At 39.4% G+C, this 22,109-nt stretch overlaps 1 protein-coding gene across 1 annotated transcript in view; it reads right to left on the reverse strand.

The window, feature by feature from the left end:
• The window catches only part of HCN1 (hyperpolarization activated cyclic nucleotide gated potassium channel 1), a 302,101-nt gene that overhangs the window by 19,652 nt on the left and 260,340 nt on the right, over positions 1–22,109 (reverse strand). Inside the window, exon 6 of the mRNA XM_036310979.1 lies at positions 15,417–15,657. Coding sequence (XP_036166872.1) covers positions 15,417–15,657 — 241 coding nt within the window. The remainder of the gene's footprint in view (positions 1–15,416; positions 15,658–22,109) is intronic.

A 22,109-nucleotide genomic window follows, 5' to 3' on the forward strand; every position in this document is an offset into this window, starting at 1 on the left:
TGCCCGATAAGAGTGATGGGTCCATTTCAAGTGGAAAAAACAATCTAGGTCAACCTTCAATCTCTCACACTCTGAGCGGGACTTCCAGAAGTTTCTATCCATAACAGAAGGGAACATTGACTTTACAAATTGATTTTCCAAGTGCACAGTGAGGGTCACGCTTTACTTCAGGATGAGCTCGATAATCACCGACCATCAGCAGTGGGTTTCCTGAGGTGAAGAAGCCAAAGTGGCCCCATGTTATTTCTCTCCTTCCATTTGCCATTCCTGTCCCAACGGTTACCTGGCACACTGCTGTTCAGTTTTACAGCTCGGCTCAGAGGTGACTTTCTTCCTCCATCCAAGAACTTCCTATCGTGGTCTCAAGGTGTCAGGTACCACTCTAGGTGTCTCAGGTGTAAGATGCGTTCCTTACTCTCATGGAACTCACATTCTAGGGAGGGCATAGAAAATCTTACCTAACTACATTTGAATAATGGCACCTGCTACAGGAAAATAAAACCAGGGAACGTGTCAGAGGGATAGTGCACGTTTAGAACATGATACCCATAGGGTTACTGATGTCTCAGGACTTTTTATATCTGTTTGAATCACTTTTTTTGTTTATTTAATGATTACCTTTTTTTCAGAGATTTTCTTTTCCTCAGTTAAAAACATAGAAATTCTGAAGCTCTGATTTCAATAGCAAGTTCTGCACTGATATCCTTCAGAACCACATCCTCTCCTCGGTGCTGTTTTAGCAAATTCTAGTCCATTCCTGGCAATGCCCTGAGTTACCAATGCGGACCTTTTGTGAGAATGGCACGCCCACTCCCTCAGACCCACTGGCAGAGTCAAACCTCGGGGGGCCTTCTTTTTCACGGAATAATCACTTCTTTCTTTTCTGTACAGTTCCTGCTTTCCTCTCCCTGGCTGCTCAGGGCCTCGGCCATTTGGTTCAGGCACAAGCGGACCAATGACACAGCAAATGCAAAGCACTGAACATTAAACCCAAGACATTGTTCTAGAATGTTGTCCTCTGGGCTGGAAATGAACTTTCACCTCCCCTGATGCCATCTGTTTCTCTCATTTTCACTCTTCTGATATCACTATGGACTTCTCACTCAGAAGCTGGTGGGAAATAGGTTTACTCTTAGGTATTTCCAAAACCCTAAACATATTTTAAAAATAGGGAATTTCATATAAACGTCTGTGGCTCTTTTCAGCTTTCAGTTTCTAAGCTTCTTATTCATTCCTGTGGTCCCTGAGAAAAATCTCAAATTGTTATCTGAACATGTAACCAAGACCAATTATCGCCAGTTTCTCCTCTCTTTACAGGTGTAGAGACACAAGGGCTTGCTTCAACAAAGAAGTCCCAACTAACGAAGGCAGGGATGCTGATTGTTTTTCCTAAAACAATACATGCACTCTAGCCAACCTTGAAGGTATAAGTCTCCATCCACAAAAACATGGTCATTCTGACAAATGAGTGATTCCGAGGGGCTCCGAAAACCAGACCCGAGCTAGGACTTGTAGCAACGCTACCCAGTTCTCTTACTCTTAAGGTATCATACGCCATCAGTTCCCATCTTCTCAGATAAACTCTCGTTTTCGCTTTGGGAAGACATACAAAAGGCAAATTTAAGGTTTGACACAACACATAGTTAAGAAACTTAGTCACACAGATTTTGAGGGGAGGGGTTATGATTAAGTTTTAAAATTTACTGTGCTGGTTGCTCGAGCAAGGATATGTTCTGCAATAAAAGCCCAAGATGCACAATGACACTTTCAGAATGCATTCACTCGAGTAGAGTCATTTCCCCTCATTTAGCTTGCCTGGAATTTTCCACTCAAGATTATCTGCCCAGAGCACAGGCATTGTGAAGTCCTAGAGTACATGCTATTCTTTTATTTAACATCCTCTGTCCTTCCTCAGCTAATCTGATTGAGGCTCAAAGAGATCCAGTCTAGTAAGAGAATTAATCTCCTTCTACACAGCACACTATCTTAGAGGTAGCTCTGTGTCACACAAGGCAAGGATGTGATCAGGCCCCTGTGTGTTTCATTTAACCCAAGAAAAAGTTCAATCAGAAAGATCAGGCTCAGGATGACAAAATGATTAGATTAAGTCCCTTCTCTCCCTCTGAACTGTGCATTATAGCAGACGCCCTCGCACTAATGGCACCGACACCAAAATACAACTGCACCAGGTCCAAGATTCTCAGCAACTAGGAATCAACATTTGTCTGAATCACTTCCATTCTAATTAGAGAAGGAAAAGGGGAGATGAATAGAAAACAAAATATGGAGGTATTGCTCTGATTTCTCTCTCACTGGAAAATTTATAATGATAATAATAATGATATCCTCACCTATTTCTATTATCTTCTTTACAAAGATAATCTATTAGGAAGTTCAAGTCTAAGTATTTATATTGTATCCTCTCTTTCAACTTGTAACAGTACATGCACGGACACGTACATTATGCATATAGAAATGATTTCAGTATTTAATAAGCATTGTTCCAATATTTCCAGATTCTTATTGAGGCAGGATGAATTGGTGGTTGTCCTATAGTTACAAATATCTTATAAACTCCCAGAAAATGAGAACTGTTAATGTGCTCATTGTAAGTCCTTACAACAGGAAAGTATGTACTGCATTAATAATTGAACCACTGCATTGTTCAATGAATTCAATTATGATTTCAAATGCTATTTCTCTACAGAGTCTGATAATTGTTTGACTTTAATTAATGTTCTCATTCATGTCCAGTATAACTGTGTAAATGGGGGTGGCTGTTCACTGACTTCCTAGCATCAAGAATATTTAGCCATATCTTTGGACCCTTCCATTCCTTTCTTTGGGGCACACATACATATCCTAGCAGAGGGGACCATTCATGATATGCCATTGAAATGTTATTGTGTTGTTAATGTGTTTCTTGCCACATACAGTATGTTAAAAGACTTCTGGCATTTTAAATTTGCTGAGGATATTCCAATATTTCCTTAAATTTATTATACCTACACAGTAGCTGATGAGATGCAATTTAAAGGACCAAAATTATTTTCACTTCATTATCTTTTTGATGAACTATTCTGACCAGTAATTTGACGCTTTCCTACTAAGTAAATCCAACCATGGAGAGACCTGTCTCCGTGGGTAACAGACAGGTCAAGACAGTCACACTTAATTGGAGTGTTACTAAATTCAGATTGTTTAACAATAGGCTGAAATAAGTTATGTGTGTTTGTATGTGCACAGTGTGTTTCATAATTCAATCGAAGAGGAAAGAATCCTTGTTTTCTGAAATGCCATGAAGTAACATCACAGGTAAGAAGTTACAAAACCTGCACCTGCTACAGCAGGAAGACCAGTGGCTGGACGCGCTGGCCCACCTTGTCATTGCGGAGCTCTGTGGCCCAGGCAGCTCTCGGCCCTCGTTTGTACAAGGATTAGATCCCTCCCCATTCTAAATGTTACAAAAATGTTTCTGAACAATTTAGTTCTTAAAAACATATGTTTGCTCTTCCATTTCACTGTATTTTGGAAATGCTAAAGATTATATATTTTTGTAGCTATTTAAATCTAATATGGTGTTATATGAAAAATGTGAAATTAGTACAATGTCTAGCACATTAAGCATGAGTTACTTGGAGAATTTGGACCATCTTATGTGCTATTTCTTGGGGGTGGTGTTTGCACACCCACACTCATGTGTATAAAGTGAGGAAATAAGAATTTTCAGAGATGAGATGATCCTCAGTTTAAAAAATTTTGAGATTACTTAGTCTACCCCAGCTTTCACCACTCATGGACATTGATTTAGAGTGAATTCCATTGCTACTGGGCTCCGACTAACACTGACTCAGGAGATATACAGATGGACCCATTCTCCAGCGCTGAATTATTTGACGTGAGCACTGCATCAGTAATGCCTCAGTAATGTCTTTTTAAAAAATCCTCACCCAGGCATATGTTCCATTAATTTTTTAGCGAGATAGAGGAAGGGAGAGAGAAAGAAACATCGATGTGAGAGAAATATTGATCAGTTGCCTACAGTATGGGGCCCGAGCTGAGATTGAACTCACAACCCTTTGGTGTACAGGATGATACTCCAACCAACGGAGCCACCTGGCCAGGGCCTCAGTAACATATTATAGGCGTACCTGCTGGTCTATGCTACACCAGCCCCTATGCCTCAATTACCACTAACATCACCTCATAGATGGTGTCCCAGGTGCTGTGCTGAGCACTTTATGTGTTATGTATGCTAGAATCTCTCAGTCCTCTCAGCCAGCCTGAGGAGGTAGGAATTAGAATCTTGATTTGACCAATGAGGAAACAGGGGCTTGAGAAGACCAGTGACTTTCTCAAGGCCCAACAGCCTCTCAGATCTAACTCTGACAACCACACCCTTAACCGTATCCTCCTGTCACACTTTGAAAAGCTTCACAACCCGCCCCTGATACTCTATTTTTTTCACTACCCGTCAAAAGTGAGTTGTAGCTCATTTCCTTCCAAGAGGACATGAATCATCTCAAACATAACCTGCCCCCAATTCCTTTTTAAAATCTAGGGTCTTGTCCTAGAAAACATCCTTAAATATACAGCCTTCCTTCAAAAATAATGTGGCTTCTAGAATAGGCAAGAATTCATTTTAGATGTTCAGCAAGCTTTAAAAGAAGCAAGATGACAAAAAGACTACCCCCCCCACACACACACACAAGAGGCCCATTCCTGCAGAATCATGGAGCTGGAAGGCTGTAGAGTAGTGGTTCTCAACCTTGGCTGCACATTAAAATCACCTGGGGATCTTTTTAAAATCCTGATTTCTGGGCCTCATTTTCCGGAAATTCTGTTACTTTGTTATGGGGTGGGGCCACAACAATAGTAACAAAGAAACAGAATTTCCGGAGGATGAGGCCCAGAAATCAGGATTTTAAAAAGATTCCCAGGTGATTCTAATGTGCAGCCAAGGTTGAGAACCACTACTGTAGAGGTTCTATCTAGCGGCCTAATAATCACTTTTCAGAGGATGCTCCCAAGCCCCTAGGGCCGTGGTCAGCAAACCGTGGCTCGCGAGCCACATGCGGCAATTTGGCTCCTTGAGTGTGGCTCTTCCACAAAATACCACGTGCAAGTGCGCATGTACAGTGCGATTGAAACTTCATGGCCCATGCGCTGAAGTTGGTATTTTGTGGAAGAGCCAGTATTTTGTGGAAGAGCCACAAGAGCCGCATGTGGCTCGCAAGCTGTGGTTTACCAAGCTGCAGTTTGCCGACCACTGCCCTAGGCATTAATCAAGCTGCCTGGGGACATGCAGGTGGGTCCTATCGACAGAGATGGGCCAGGATCCTTGCTCTGTGGATGCTGCACACTCTGCCACATCATGCTGCTTCCTAATCATTCCATAGCTTTGTTCCTAAAGACAGAATCTGATCATTCATTTGCAACATTATGAGTGGAGAACCGTCAAGCAACAATACAGGCATAACTTCTCAATTGCACGTGGTGCCTAGTTTCACAGGGAGACCTCTGTACCGCTATGATTTGGCAATGTGGACCTTCAGACGTAAGTGGAAGGTCTAAATTTAAGAGCATGTAAAACCTGGGCCCAGAATAAAAGCCTCCGCTATTAGCACCCAGGGAAGGCCGCATGGAAAGGGAGCGAGCAAGAGACAGAGTTGAAATGAGGACACAGGAGGAAGCAGCCATCTGTCCCCAGCAGTGAGGCAATGAAGTCACCACGGGACACCACCGCCGCCTGGATGAACCTAGACAGAGTGCACTGCTCAGATCCTAAATAGTATGAGCTGGGGCATCTCTCAGATCAGCCCTTCAGGGGGTTTTACATGCACGTCCTACACTATGACAATGAGCCCGGATGTGTTCTTTGCTTATCTGCTAACTCTCCTACAGGAAACAAATGTGACCTTGAGAACGTCAAAAAAATTTAATTACTTCCAAATGTATACTTGGTGCCTCAAGATAAACACTTATTCTCCCCCAAGAAAAACGGTCTTACTTCACCACACTTCACTCTGGGCTGACAGTATAGCTTAGCAGAGGTGAGGAGGAGATATAAAAAATAAAAACTCGAAGGCCAGAGTTTCCCATGTAGAGCCTGCACTTGCACACTTGGCTGCAGCGTGCTTACCCAGATACACACTTCTCCCTCATTTCCAAACTCTCCGAGACTCACGGGTACAATGAAGTATGATCTTGGTCCTTAAAGAAAGCCTCACAGCAGGATGATACTTTGTACAACTTTTATCCAAAGGACTCGAAGAGTTTACTAACGTTAGCTCATGCGTCACTCCAGCTGGGATGGCCCATGAGCAGATCTGCTCAACTGGGGTGAGAGCTTAGCGAAGGTGGACGGAGACTCTGAAAGCCCAGGGCAGGCTGGAGAGGAAAAGACAGGAGCAGCCAAAGAAGGAGCCAAAAGAGAATCTTGCTCCACTTTTCAGCAATAAGTAAGGTTTTACCAAAATGCTAGCTCTAATGAGTTTGTTCACATTTATTTTCCTATAAACTTATGTTAAGACCTTGTAAGCGAAACAAGAGTAGACATTTTATGTTGGAAAATGGGAAAAAAATATAAATAGAGATCATTTGTTACAAGTTGGATAACTGACTTAATGATATGAAATGCTATTCAATTAAAGATGACTCCCAAATTAGATTCAATGACACAAATTTTTATTTATAAAAATGATATATTATGTGCTAAGGGTGAGAATGTGCTAAGGGTGAGAATGCAAATGCACTCATAAAGTGATCATCTATAAGTTTTCAACATAAAAGGAATCTTTTAGTTCTGTAGTTTCTGTGTATCATATAAATTTTGCAAATAAATCACGAAGAAAAATTACAGATGGAGAGAAAATAGAAAAAGAGTGTAAATAATATGTGAAAGAAAAAATGATCTTAGAAGTATAGCTTTAATTTAGTTTAAGTAGGCCTTCATTGAAATGCAGATCATTCTGGTCATAACATTTAAAGCATATGACCAATGTGTCCATCAGGATGCTTGGAATGATTCATCCAACACATTGGTCTCAGTATTCTTTAACTAGCTCAATATTATCTTTCATTTTAAAATTTTTGTTTAGCTACTATTTCAATGGTCATCCCCTAGACTTCATTATTACCAACAGCTTACCCAACTTCACATCACTACTTCTTGTATTTGCAGCTCAATTTATTCTACTGCTCTAACTCCAACAAGTCTTTTACCCCACCAGAACTTCCAGTTCATTAATCTTACTTCTTTTCCACTGCTCACCACCTTCCACATGAACTAAGTTAGAGTTCTTAATCTATCACTGGGATGAGTTATAGATGCAACATGGTCTATGTATGTCCACAAGTCCTTTTTCTGGACACCACTCTCAGTTCAGCTCCTATGACTCTTTGCTCTACTGATATTCTCTTGTTCCCATACCCACCATGTCTGTGCAGACTTCAGAAACTTTGTTCTTGCTATTCCCCATGCTCTTCCCGCAGATATTTATATGACTATTTGCCTCTTTTTATTAAGGTCTCTGCCATACTGTCCTTCTATTACCCTGCCTTATATTTTTTCATGGTATCTACTATGACTTGAAATTATTACATGCCTTCATTTATTTTTTGTTTACTGGTGTCTCCCCAATCACATAGACTATATCCACAAATTCTAGAATTATATCTTATTTATCACTATATGACAAATACTTAGAATTCTGCCTGAAACACTGAAGATTTTCAATATCTACTTGATGAAGAGAAAAAGAAACAAATTAAGGAAGGAAAATATATCATTTGCTTCATTTATGGGGTAAATTAACTTTGAAGGCTAGTTGGGACTTAGCATGAAATAATGATTGGAAAATTTCCAGGAAGAATAGAGAAAGCAACAGCCCTTTATATCATTCTGGATACAGTTGTCTTATAAACCTTTGTCTCCCATCCTAGCAATTTAAAACAGTTTTGTCCAATAGGGTAGGCACTACACTCCCTGTGGATATTCATATTTAAGCCAAATTAATTACAATAAAATGAAATCGCTAACTCCTCATTCACATGAACGCCAATAGCTGCATCTGGCTAGTAACCACTTTATTGAACAGTGTTGAGTAGAGAACATTTCCATTACCCCACACAGCTCTATTAGATAGCAATATCTATGTTCTATTGCTTTAAATTCTAAAGCTATATCGTTGAATCCCTAATATAGTGAGATTAATTAAAATTAGATAGGAAGTAATTAAAGCATTAACACCGAATTTCTTAGATATAGGAACTGCCTTTTGTTTCATTTAGTTTAGTTTGTAATTTATCATTATTGATCGTATTGACTTCCTATGTTGAGATATAGACAATGAATTTAACAGAGTATAATACCAAAGTGAATAGGAGGCTTGACTGCCTTTCCTCTTTTAGGGTTGGGGAGAAAGCAGTAGAAGAGATAGAGATACAGAGTAGAGAAAAGGGAAAATATATGCATCCATCATCCATCCATCCATCCATCCATCCATCCATCCATCCATCCATCCACCCACTTGCTGTACAAGTTCCTACTGAGTGTCTGTGATAGCTCAAGAATTGTGCTTTGGTGCTAAAGGTTTAAATGGAAAGAAATCACAGTGTCTAAGCTCATAAAATTCATAACATAAAAATTGACAAAATAATAATGAAACTGTTCAATCACAGGTTAAGGTCAAAGTGCTATGAAAACAGAAAGAAAAATCATCTGTCTAGGGGAGATAAAATAATACCATTCAAATGGTATCTTAGGAATTATGAGAAGCAAAGCATTAGCCTGGAGAAAAAAGAAATGTTTTTCCGACCAAGGGGGTCAATCTTTGCAAAGGCAAACTTTGCTTACTTAAGTAAAAACTCATAGTCTTGGGGGTGCTGGTTTGAGGGTGTCTGAAGGGAAAGTTTAAAATTGAGATTAGAAAAATAGGTTCAGCCAGGTTGTACAGGGCTTGGGCAATTTTGTTAAAGGATTTGGGTTTGTTATTCTTCATATGAAGGGCAAGGGCACAATTCAGATGAACCTCCTTGCAAGAGGAACTGCTGTGGAGTGAATATAAACACAGAGAGCACGTAGAGTGCAGGGGCCTCCTCGCCAGGAACCCAGGGATGCAGGCAGACGCGGGAAATTCTGCGCCTCAGGCTAAGGGGCCCATTGCTGATTCTCAAATCACTCATGCAGACGGACTGTAAGGGGAAGCCTAAGGAAAACATTGATCTGGGAGATGGTTTTCTCTTCGACTATTCTTATTGGTAATGTACATGCTTTGGAAGTTCTCCAGCTATACTGGATAGAAAACCCTGTTTCTCTCTACCCCAGAGCTATGCATCAAAATGAAAAAAAAAATCTTCCATCTGGTCTTCATTACCAGAAATTCCATTAATAGCACATGCAAAGTTTATCACCACAAAAGGCAGCATTGGGAAACACAAGTAAAATGTAAATACCAAAGAGCATCGGTAATCACAATTTAGCAACTTTTGCTTTCAAAAGGAGAAATACCATTAGAAAAATTATTCAAACAATTTTATATCTTAAAGTGAATCATAACTGATAGACTTATTTCAGTGGCTATAAAACAGTATACCTGAGGTTTTTTGCTAGATACTGAAATTTAAGAACTAGACAGAGGCACATTTTAAGAAATTAAATGCATGAATTAGAATTACACATAAAGATGAGAAAGTACATTAGCCTCACGGGGATTTTATGCTATTAGGTTCAAGTTATGGCCTGGATTTTCTAATTATAAGAAGCCCCAAAGGTCTGGGTGAATACCACAGGAATACAAGGGAACCAAGACTTAAAATCAGGTTTTCTCCTCCTTTTCTTTTCTTCTCTTTCCTTTTCTTTTCTTTCTTTTCTTTTCTTTTCTTTTCTTTTCTTTTCTTTTCTTTTCTTTTTTTTCTCTTCTCTTTTTTTCTCTTCCTCTTTTTTCTATTTTATTAGAGAGCAGACATGATAACTTCAAAATATGTCTTCTTTTGAAAAAAAATATTTTGATTGATTTCAGAGAGAAAGGGAGAGGGGGAAAGAGATAGAAACATCAATGATGAGAATATCAGTTAGCTGCCTCCTGCGCACCTTCTACTGGGGATTGAACCCACAACCCGGGCATGTGCTGAACCAGTGGCTTCTTGGTTCATAGGTCAATGCTCAACCATGAGCCACACCAGCCAGCCTGATCAAATGCCTTCTTAATGCTCCCCCTGATCTTCATAAGTGTCACAGACATTTGAATTTACTCCTCTGTTCTACACGGATGCATTTATACATGACTTTGTAGAATCCTAGAGCCGTGAGGTGAGGATACAGATGGGAACTAACATCTCTCCCACCCAATAACCTAGCTAACCTAGTGGTTGTACGTTACCTGGTATTTCTAGGGGGGCTAACAGCCGCAGAAAGATCTGTCAGAGTTGACTTGACAGTACTGAAGCAAATATTTCATGAGCCTGGCCTAAGGCCAGAACAAATGAGGACGAGAAAGAAAAATCTCTGAGACTCATTGTTATTCTCTGCTGTTGCCTCCCCTTTCTCCTAAATATAATAGGAGTATTGGGCTAATCAAGTTGTGAATTTACCATCCACGGATTCCTCACGCCTTCTAGAAAATCAGCGTCAGCTTTTAGAAACGCATGAGAGGCGCAGTGAACTGTCAGGTAGAGATCAGCAGATCCTTGGTCTCCTACAAACCACGCACAGCCCCCGGGGAGGGGTTGCCTGTCTGGTTGTTCATTCGGAGGCTCTCAACTTTAAATGCCACATGATCCTTATCTGGTCACATGCATATGGACATAAAAATCCTACATATAAACATTAGGCGTGTAAAGAAATTGGCGGTCTCCTGGAGGCTGGCAAAACATTAGACACAGTTAAGCAGCGTTTAATACCAAATAATTGATCACAGCAACCAATGCTGGAAGTGGGCTCCTGCTGGTAGGCTTATTCACATGGCCACACCTTCAGAAAAACGTATTTTGACAGGACAATTAAGAGACGGAATTAATTAGAACACTTTTGTGTGGAAAGAAAAATGCCCTTTAAGAGGTGAGTGGATGAAATACTAAAAATGAAACACCTTCCATTAGGAAAAGAGAAGCTTTTCTTTAAAATTATAAACTATTGAATAAAAAAATGCGTCATTTGAAATTTTAATGAGGTATATTAATGGAACTTTCTCTTAGTGGATAATATATTGATCATATGATTAATAGGAGGGTCAGGATAACAGAAGAATCTATATATATAAAATGCTAATATGCAAAGTGTCCCTTATAGAGATCAACCAGGAGACTGGGAGTTTGACTACTCACTATGGCATGTGCTAACCACCAGGGGTTGGTGCAGAATGAAAAAAGGCCCCGGCTGGCAGCTGGAAGGCCCTGATCCTCCCTGACTGCTGGCCAGGCCTAGGAACCCTACTCGTGCATGAATTTCATGCACCGGGCTTCTAGTAGACTATAAAACAGTTCAACATTTACACCCTAGAAGATCGCCACGCCTCTCTTGGAAAGCAGTGAGAACAGTGGACAAAACACAGGCTGTGGTTCAGATTCACAGCTGAGTTTGAAACTTGGCTTTGTCCCTTTTAGCTCCATGGCCCTGGCCAGGTGGGCAAACTTCTCTGAGGCTCATTTTCCTCATACGTAAAAGTAGAACTATAAAATTTTCTTTGCCCTGGCTGGTCAGACCAGTGATGGCAAACCTTTTGAGCTCGGCGTGTCAGCATTTTGAAAAACCCTAACTTAACTCTGGTGTCGTGTCAGATATAGAAATTTTTTGATATTTGCAACCATAGTAAAACAAAGACTTATAATTTTGATATTTATTTTATATATTTAAATGCCATTTAACAAAGAAAAATCAACCAAAAAAATGAGTCCGCATGTCACCTCTGACACGCCTGTCATAGGTTCGCCATCTTTGGGTTAGACCAATGGGTCATGGGTTCCATTCCCGTTCAAGGGCACATACATACCGGGGTTGCACGTGCAGGGGGCAACTAATTGATGTGTCTCTCTCATGTTGATGCCCCCCCCCCCCACTCTCTCTAGAAATCAATGGAAAAATATCTTCAGGTGAGGATTAAAAAATCAATAAAGCCTGGCGGGAGTGGCTCACTAGTTGAATATTGGCCTATGAACCAGGAGGTTACAGTTCAATTCCCGGTCAGGGCACATGCCTGGGTTGCAGGCTTGATCTCCACTTGGGGGCGTGCACAAGGCGGCCGATCAGTGACTCTCTCTCATCATTGATGTTTCTATCTCTCTCTCTCTCTCCCTCTCTGAAATCAATACAAATATATTTATAAATAAATAAATAAATAAATAAATAAAATTTTCTTCACAGGAGGAATCAAAAAGGAGTCCAGGAAACCTTTCTTACAAGCAAGAGCCTCCCTTAGCTCCCAAACTCACTGTGTCTCCATCACCTGGCCGGAGCCAGGAGGACCAGTCTCAGCAGACACTGGATGCTCAGTCACCATTGCTCTCAGTAGGGAGTCTGGCACTCCCATGTGCCTGAACTCGGCTCTCCATAGGGCCCTGTGGAGTAGGGGCCATTCCTTATCCTTCTCCCCCACATTAATTTTCCCTGAAGCACTTATCACCATCTGATAATGTGGCTTATATTCCAGTTATTTCTACGTCGATTTATTAAATTCCTCTTTCTAAAATCAAAGTACCTACTAAATATATAAGCTCCACACCGGGAAAGCCTGTCGATTTCGCTCAATGCTGTCTCCCCAGGGCCTTAGGCACGTTCCGAACACACAGTAGACACATTGCCTGCTCCTTTTCCTGCGCTCCCTCCCCTAGAACTGAACTGGGAAATCACTGCCCCTGCGCAGGCGCTGACCTACCGCGCTCCCTCCCACACCTCAGCACAGAGAGATCGAAAACAACCACAAGAACCTGTCCGAGTTTTATAAAAAACAGTATTAATCTAGAATTACTGTTCTGTATGATTGTAGAAATAAGTCAGGTTAGGCACAAAACACAAAACTCCGAATTTGACCTTTCTTTGAATAAGTCCCCTGATCTCACCAGTTGGGACAGTGTGTTTTGTACACTAATTATGTTTGTTTAATCCGGACATTTTAGCCAAGTGGGAAGAGCATTGCTCAGCTGATCCGTGGCTTTTCTGCTGAACTGCTCTGTGAACTGGCCACGCTCTGTTTACACGAATATAAAATGAGTGTAATACAAAGGTCCGTTCTGTTCATTTCAACGGCTCATATTAGATTCTGAAAGAATTATGAATTCTAAACCCTAACATGCTAAGTACAATTTATTATTCTTAGATTCTGACTGCCTTTCATTATCTTCTTTGGTGTTTAAATCAAATAAATATCAATTGTGTGTGTAAAGAGAGATTGCTTAAACTGCCTTGAAACAGAGAATACATTGTTTAGAAAAGTTTCCTTACTCTTTTTAGAAATGAGGAAAACCTGAGATACCCAAAGTCATCTAGGGGGTCACAAAGTGAACAACATAACCACAAAATTACAGACCAGCCTCACTTGTAGATAGAGATGCTGAAGAAATAATGCCATAGGACAAAGTAGTTTTTATCCCCAAAATGATCTTATAGGCACAAGGACAATTTAGTTGACTTTACTAACAGTTTCACCCACATAAGTCCAGGGAAGCAACTGTCCTAGCTGTGTATGCAGCCTTACTTACATTAGCACACATAACTGTAATAGTAATTAAAAGTGCCTTTGAATGCACAAAACGTATACTAGTAGAAATACATTCTAAATGTATAATAAAACTTTCAGAAACTTATTTTTAAACTTTTCTATGACATATTTATAACACCGCCCCTCCTTTTATTGCCTCAAAAACGTTTTACCTCCACACCATCTTCTGCCAAACCAGGCTCATAGGCTATGCTTTTATTTCTTACTTTACATCTTTCAATTGCTCTCTTTTTTTTTCTTCATTCAAACATGAAAGGCCCCTTTAGATTCTTAGATTCGTCTAATCTTAGCACAATCTTTACAAAAGGCTAAGGGGCTGATGAGGCAACACAGACTCACAAGAAGGAAGAAGAGTGTGATGACAGGGGAAGATGGAAACTTCAAAATTGTCCTTAATGGCTGAGCAGAAGTCAAAGAAGCTAATTTTTTGAGTTGTATGTTTTACTCAGCAATATATTGACAAATAAGAACTTTATGGTTATTTTGATAAATTCCACAAAAGCATTTAAAACAATTATAAACCTTTTCTAATAATTATTTCTTAGCTGTTATTGGAGAAAACATCTTAAACTCAGATTATTATTATTATCCTATATAATAAAAGGCTAATATGCAAATTGTCCCCTCAACTGGGATTTCAACTGGGAGTTCGACCAGGGGGCAGGGCCGGTCCACTAACCCCCCGTGGTCCCTCCCCCTCGCTGGACCCCACCTGTGCACAATTTGTATGATATAATCTCCATTTTTTTACAATTTGTGCACAGGGCCTCTAGTCATATAAAATATAGTTGATTGACTGGTTCTCAACTCCTATTAATTTTATTTGAATAATTTCTCTTTGTAACTATGGATTTTTTTATTGTTGACACTGTTATAGATGTTCCCCACTTACCCTGCTTTGCTCACCTCTACCCAGCCCCCACTTTCCTCTGGCCATCACCTCACTGTTGTCTATGTCCATGGGTTATGCATTTAGGTTCCTTAGCTAATCACTTCACCTTCTTTCATCCAGCCCTCCCCTCTGAACTGGTTGGTTACTCTCTAATAAACAAGCAAATAAAAGTGTGTCTCCAGTCGAGACTTCCTGAATCAGAATCTCTGACATTTGGGGCCTGAGCATCTTTGACTTTCAAATGGCTTCTCTGATGCCACACTTGCCATCTAATACCTGAAGGAAGACAGTTTACTAACTACCTGTTAATTTCAGCATGAGGTGGACTTGACCAGGACTCTGGAAAGCTATGAAAAGTGCTATGGAAACACAGAGCTGGGATACATTGATTCTGATGGAGAAGCCTCCAAAAGGGGTAGAAGATGATAAAGTCTATGAGGGATGAACAGAAATTAACAAGGACTACTTAATAAGGAGCACTTATGGAGCACCTCACTGATGAGAAGAAAAAAGGGTTTCACTTGAATTCTCTCCTACAGGATAAATCTGCAGATACTGGAACGCAGACTTCTTGCTGTTTTCTAAAGAAAACGTTCCAGTTTTTGGTGCTGAGGAATGTTTAAACATTAAGCTTGACAAGGCCTGATAAGTGAAAAACATGCCATTATAGACACTTTTTAAAATCAGAATTCCAATGAGAATTTATATTCAAAACCAACAAATCAATGTTCTGACACCTCCAGAATCCTAACGAAGACACGTACTGAAACAACTTCATGTCATCTCGGTTGTGTTTCTTTGGTACTAACCTCCAAAGTACGAGCCGTCGGTCAGCTTCATTTCTTTACTGGACTTTGTGATGACTCCAGCAACACCATGCTGGATGAAGTACATTTTTTTACCCACAGCTCCTTCTCGTATGATATAATCTCCAGGTTGAAACACCTCGAATCTCAACTTGCTCAGCATGGCAGTCACAAAATTGGGGTCAGCGTTAGCAAACAGAGGCATCGTGGCCACGAGTTTCCGACAGTTGAAGTTAACTATCTCCTATAGATGGAAAGAGTAAACCAACATTAGGAGTGATATTATTCATAGCAAGAAGAAAGCATATACTAAAATTATATATATCATATAACATCATAATTCAAATTCAGAACCAAAACCTACATAAATTCTAATAACCTACATGTCTCTGCAACGCCAGGGCTCATTTTATCTCCGTGTTGGAATTTTTATATTCACAGTTCCCAGTGTGGTACAGGCATATATTACACATTCAGCACACGCTAATTAAATATATACAAGCCTCAGCTTTTACCACTTCGCATTTATTATTCTTTACGTAAAATGAGAACTTCTAAAATGTGGGAGAATTTTAGTCTCTCTTATCTTTTTTATGAAGAAAGGAGGCCACATCATTGCCTATTAGCTACATCACGACGGCTTCTCTGCTCCACTGTGTTGAACAATCTAACTCACACCTACCAATAGGAATTCTGAAACGGGGCCCACTGACAGACAGCAGCTTTTCTATGTTTTTCCCTTAACATCATTCATGTCAGAGTGAGAACCACGGAGAGTGCAGACATGGGTTCCATAAAGGAGTTTCTAATTCTAATCTCTGTTTGTACATTTGGTCGGTTTCTAGGCTAGGTCAGAAAACCCTCCCTTCAAAGCCTCCCCTGTTTCCATTGGAAGCCTTGGACTGGAGAGAGGTCGGAGTCCACTTTTCCTGACTTGTTTTATTTCTGGACAGGAATTCTATGTTAGAAGAACTACATGTTTAATTTCATTCTGTGGATTCTGGTCTAGCTATGACATCTCTCTGAACCAAACAGGGACCGACCAGCTTTAATCTTGCAAGTCAGATATGTAAAGGAATAAACAATGGGCATCTAAAATTTACCATAATGTCATTTCTCAGAAGTGTCTTCTCCAATGAGCTCTCAAAAGAAAAGGGTAGGGCCTGAACTTTTTATCTTGCTTAAGACACATAACTTAAGTAACCTCAGTGAGGAAGTGGGAAGAGGGCAAAAAGAAATGGAGATCTGAATTCCCTGCTTTGGGAAAATAACTTATATAAAACTCTGAATTCCAAGAGTAGGAATGGTGGTTTCTCTTAGTCTTGCTTCATGAAATGAACTGCTATGTTCCCAGGATAGGTTAAAAGAATTCCAGCTGATACAGAGGGCACCAAAATTAGGGTCCACCATGGAAAAGAAGGTCATGCATCCTCAACAAGATCTCGTGAGTTTAGCAGAGTAGAGAGGTGTCTCTAATAGTGGAGCTTCATGGAGAGTTGTAAGTGTTTAAAATTCAGCAGCAAGAAGCAGAAAATGAACATGGCACAACAAACAAAAGAAAGATGTCACATGTGGCACTTGGTTTGTGTGGCATCATCCAAGACCTCATAATGACAGCTGACTGCATTGGGGGCTGCATCCCAGGGCAATTTGTGAAGAGTTTTAACTGGTGCTAAAGAGCTATGGTGGGTGTTGGGGTTACAGTAAGATTCAGCACATAGTAAGTGCTCAATAAAGATGCATGCATGGATGGATGGATGGAAGGAAAGAAGTTGAAAAGAATGGATAGAAGAAAGGAAGATGAAAAGGAAAGTAGGAATTTGGCCTTTCATCAGTAGAGAAAAGTACTCAAAAAGCTCAGTTTTATTCCCCTTGGGAACAGTTGCCCAAAACTTTTACAATGCTTTCTCAAGGAACCAACTTGAGAAACAAGTGTTATGTGTATAAAAAATGTGCTTTTTAGTATTAGAATACCTCTATACAAAAACCACATGAAGATAAATGGTAAAATGGAATGAAAAGAAACAAAGGTATGTCATTAAAATGACTGGATTGATTGTTTAAAGGGTACTTATTTCATATGAAAATTACACAGAAGAATGCTGTTGGGGAAAGGGAAAATAAGTCAGATTGCAAAGAAAATAAGGGTTTCAAACAAAAATAATAAAGAGACGCCTTACACCTATGTTCTTTCATTTCAACTCTACAAATGTTTCTCTTAATTGTTCTCCCGCTTTTCATTTTAGAAAAATATTTGAAAGTTTATTTTACAAACAATTACACTGGTGTTTATCTATCTGAATAAGTCCTCTTTGATGCATTGCACATTCAGGGACACCTGCTGGCAGTGCCTGGGGTATGATACTGCTAGATAATTTCATATTATCACTATTGCTGGAAGGAATCAATATTCTCTCTCTCTCTCTCTCTCTCTCTCTCTCTCTCTCTCTCTCTCTCTCTCTCTTTCCATGTAAACACTATCTGATTCAAACTGTGAATTCTAACAAATATTTGATATGAAAAAATAAGAGGCAAAAAATTTGTTTGCATTTCTCTCCTTTTCATATTTTAGGTTGCATTTCATTGATGACTAAGACACAACCTATCCACTTACCCCTCATGACCTGTGGGTCATTTCCAGTTTTAGGCTAATACAATAAACCTGTTATGAACATTATTTTTTGAAATATATTTTTATTGATTTCAGAGATAAGGGAGAAGGAGAGAGATAGAGAAACATCGATGATGAGAGAGAATCATTGATAAGCTGCCTCCTGCATGCCTTCTACCGGGGATCAGGCATGTGCCTTGATCACCATTATCTCCTGGTTCATAGGTCCATGCTCAACCACTGAGACACACTGGCCAGGCTGTTATGAGCATTCTTGAAGTAGCTTATGGGCTACTTTCTCTTGAATAGTTACCTCATTTTGTAATTGCTAAGTAATCAGATAAGCATGTATTTACTTTAGTAGACACTGCCAACAGTTTTCCAAAATGATTGTTTTCCTCATATAGCAGCAACATATCAAGTTCCAGTATTCCTGCATCTTTGACAGAATTTGATGTTATCATAATTTTTGCCAGTAGCAAGCATGAAGAAATATTATTTTTCCCTTTTTCTCATTGTGGTTTAATCTTACATTTATATAACAATGATTAGCATTGTTATGCTCATTATGGGTCAGATGAGTATCCATTCAATGAAGTGCCCAGTCAAGAGTTTCCCCTGATTTTTCCATCTTAACAGTTCTTTTTAGCATCCTGACTGAGTTCTTTGTTGGGATATGCATTGCAAATATCTTCTCCCTGTCTGTGGTTAGCCTTTTCATTCACAATGGAATGCTTTACTGTTATTGTCTTTCTGCAATTTGTTTAACTCTATGTCAATCAGGAAAAATGGGATTTGATGTATTTAGATGGCTTCAGGGAGTATCTATATTAGCAAAGAATCTGTGCTTTGGAACCATGCAGACTGAGACAAGGAGAAAGTTTCAGCAATATTGTTTGATTATAATTAAAATGAATAGCAATATTTTAAGGCTCCCTTTCCACTACAATTCCTTTTTGATAACTTAAGTATCATTGTAGAAAGTTCCATTGTGTGAAACATTTAGTTTTCCTCCATTCTGCATTAATTTATTCTGCACAGTATAGTTCTAAAGAAGTTTTAAGCAGGATAGCTATAAATATAATTCCCATCATTACAATAAGGAATCACTGAGTAATCTTAAAGAAACAGAGCTTCAGTGACATTGCTAAACCCCTGCACCCAACACGCCCTGCATTTTACATGGTGCAGGCACAGGAGAGCTTTCTTCTAAGAACTTCTATCATATGGATAGTCAAATGACATCCAAGCATTAGAAACAATGAGTACATTTGGCCAAATCTACACCAACTGATACTTCGTCACCCAGAACATCCTAAAAATGAATTGTTGCTGATGTTGCCCTATTTTCTCCCCAATTTAATGACCTGGACTAATTACAATCAAAACAGAGTGATTAGATACCTCCGGGTTTTTTCTTTAAAGCAGGGATCATTTGCAGAATGAACATACTAAAAATAAGAGAAACTGAGTTTTTGCTGGGTTTAAATACTGACAAGTATTAATTTATTTTACCCTCATAAAAATCCGATGCTGTAGTTATTATTACTACCTCGTGTTGAAGAAGATACTGAATCATCTGCCCTAAACCACACATTCACATTTTGAGAGTGTGACATGGATAAGTGTTGACTGAAATGACAAACTCATGGCTGTACACTTTTTTATTATTATTTTTAGTCTGTGTTTATTCTCCCTACCACAAATATTTTAAAATATTTAAACAAGAATATCTTCATGTGTAGCATGCATGCTCCAGTTTGCCACAGTTTTTAAAACACTGTATTGAATATCTTTTTACTTCATACAATTAGGCGATCTGACTGGCTTCTGAATTCAACAGAATTTGAGACCTTTGCATGTAAAGCAATGGAGTGCAAGAAGAGAGTGTGGGACTAGTATCTATTGTTTGTGAGGCCAGGGTCAGTGTGCCCTTCACTTCTCCCTTTCTAAGAAATACTTCTGGCCACTCATCTCTGGTTCTCCTTACACAGCCCCCAAAGGAACATACTTTAATTTCTTCACATGAAAAGGAAGTGCGATGAGAGAGGAAGAGAACACGATTTATTAAGCACCCATGTTAAGCAGGTATATGTTATATCTAATTTGTTCCTGGGAGAAAACAACCAAAGAATAAACCTGAATTTGTTTTATTTCCCCACATACACAAAAGAAAGAAGATAGTGGAGCATAAAGAGGGAAGAAATCCATTGCCCAGACCATGATGCTAGAGTATGTCTAGAGAGACTATGTTATCTGACTCCCACACCACTGAGCATCCAACCTTACCTGGGGCCTCCCTCCTACCTGAATCAAAGTCATAGGAACTTAGCACCCACATCCTTATATTTCTGTCATTGTCTATGCTTTAGAATAAAACATAGTCACTTTTAGTATAACTCTTAATCTAAAACTTTACCCATGTCAGAGCAATATCTGTTGCTTTAATAAATTTGAATGGCACATTTTATGCAATGTACATATTTTCAGTGCAGATTATTAAATGGCAACACATTTACTGTTGTGCAATACATGGGTCTAGATTGAAAAGTAAACAAAAATGACCTTGTTCATATTTATTTTGTGATTCAATTGCTATGGAAATATAGCTACTTTAATAATTAGTAAAATAAATTTTTGGTGGCTTCCATCTCTCTCTTTTTTTTAAAGTGATTTTCTTAGACAGAGGAGGGGGGAAAGAGAGAGTCATTGATGTGAGAGAGAAATATCAATCATCAGTTGCCTCCTGCACGTGTCCAACCAGGTATTGAACCTGCAACCTGGGTATGTGCCCTGACTGGGAATCAATCCAGCAACCTCTAGGTGTACCAGATCATGCTGCAACCAACTGAGCCACACTGGCCAGCGCAACAAAATATATTAAACTTAAATTTGTCTTTTATTTTTAATGTCATTTCTAGAAAATTTAACATTTCCTATGAATTGCATTACATTTCCACTGGCCAGAGGTCTGCTGCCGTACAAACATGGTGCCATGTGGAAGCGGATTTGGAACATGGAAAGCATTTCTACATTTGTTTTAAAGCTTCATGTTAAATGTTATGTAATGAAGAATTCATCAAGAGAGACATACAGTATAATTTTTCAATATTATTTACACCTTGAAGAGAGAAGTGAAACAAATTGTGAAACTTCCATAGTAAAACATGATTTAGTTTGACCCTGGAAAAGATGAGACTGAGATCACAAAGCTTCTGAGAAGAGTAAGTCAGTATCTGGAAATGACTAAAATTAATTTTAAGAGCCCTCCCTGAAAGCTCTAAGGCAATAATACATGAAGCATGTGAGGCGATAAAGAATCAATACAACAAAAACCTCCCTGTCAGCTTCTGAGGAGCCATTCAGGGTCCTAGGAGAGAGCACTCGAGTGTCCAGTACAGAGCATGGGACACAGAAGGGGCCCAGAGGCAGGGAAGTGTAGGTTTGTGGGTGTGATGCAGGACTGTTCTTGGAACTAGCAGAAGGTATTCAGCATTACTCTGTGGGACCTCACCCTCATCATGGCTCTCATGGAGATGGCATCAATAAAGACAAAAGTGGCTTTAATGGCCTGCTAATGGTGGCATTCTCTTGCATTTTCTGAGAAAGATGATAAACCTGTGGACACATTTATGGTATTTTTCTAAAATACAGTTCACCAGGCTTCAATCCAGATTCAGAGAATCTGAATATAAATCTTTAGGGGATATGAGTCAAAAACCTCTACTTTTAACAACACATTCCAAGTTATAAGAGGTGGTGTGGAAACTATGGTTCCTAAAATAGAGAAGTTCTGAGAGTTTACATTTAGTTGAGGGAGAATATGTATATACATATATATGTATGCATATTCTGTGTAAGATAATTGTAAAGAATAAAATAAACATGGGTTAGTTTCTCTTCCCCCTTCCCCCCCTTCCTGCATGTCTGCCCTTAATCCCTAATTCCAAAACTAACTTGCTCTGTACCCACAGAAAGGGACTCGAACTCTAGAAATCTTAACCTTCTCATCCGTAAACCAGAGGGAACACTAGCAACTCCATTGTAGATGACCGCCATGATTAAACAATTCACTTAATGTTCTC

This window comes from Myotis myotis, unplaced genomic scaffold (genome assembly GCF_014108235.1).
Source record: "Myotis myotis isolate mMyoMyo1 unplaced genomic scaffold, mMyoMyo1.p scaffold_m19_p_5, whole genome shotgun sequence".
Lineage (NCBI taxonomy): Eukaryota > Metazoa > Chordata > Mammalia > Chiroptera > Vespertilionidae > Myotis > Myotis myotis.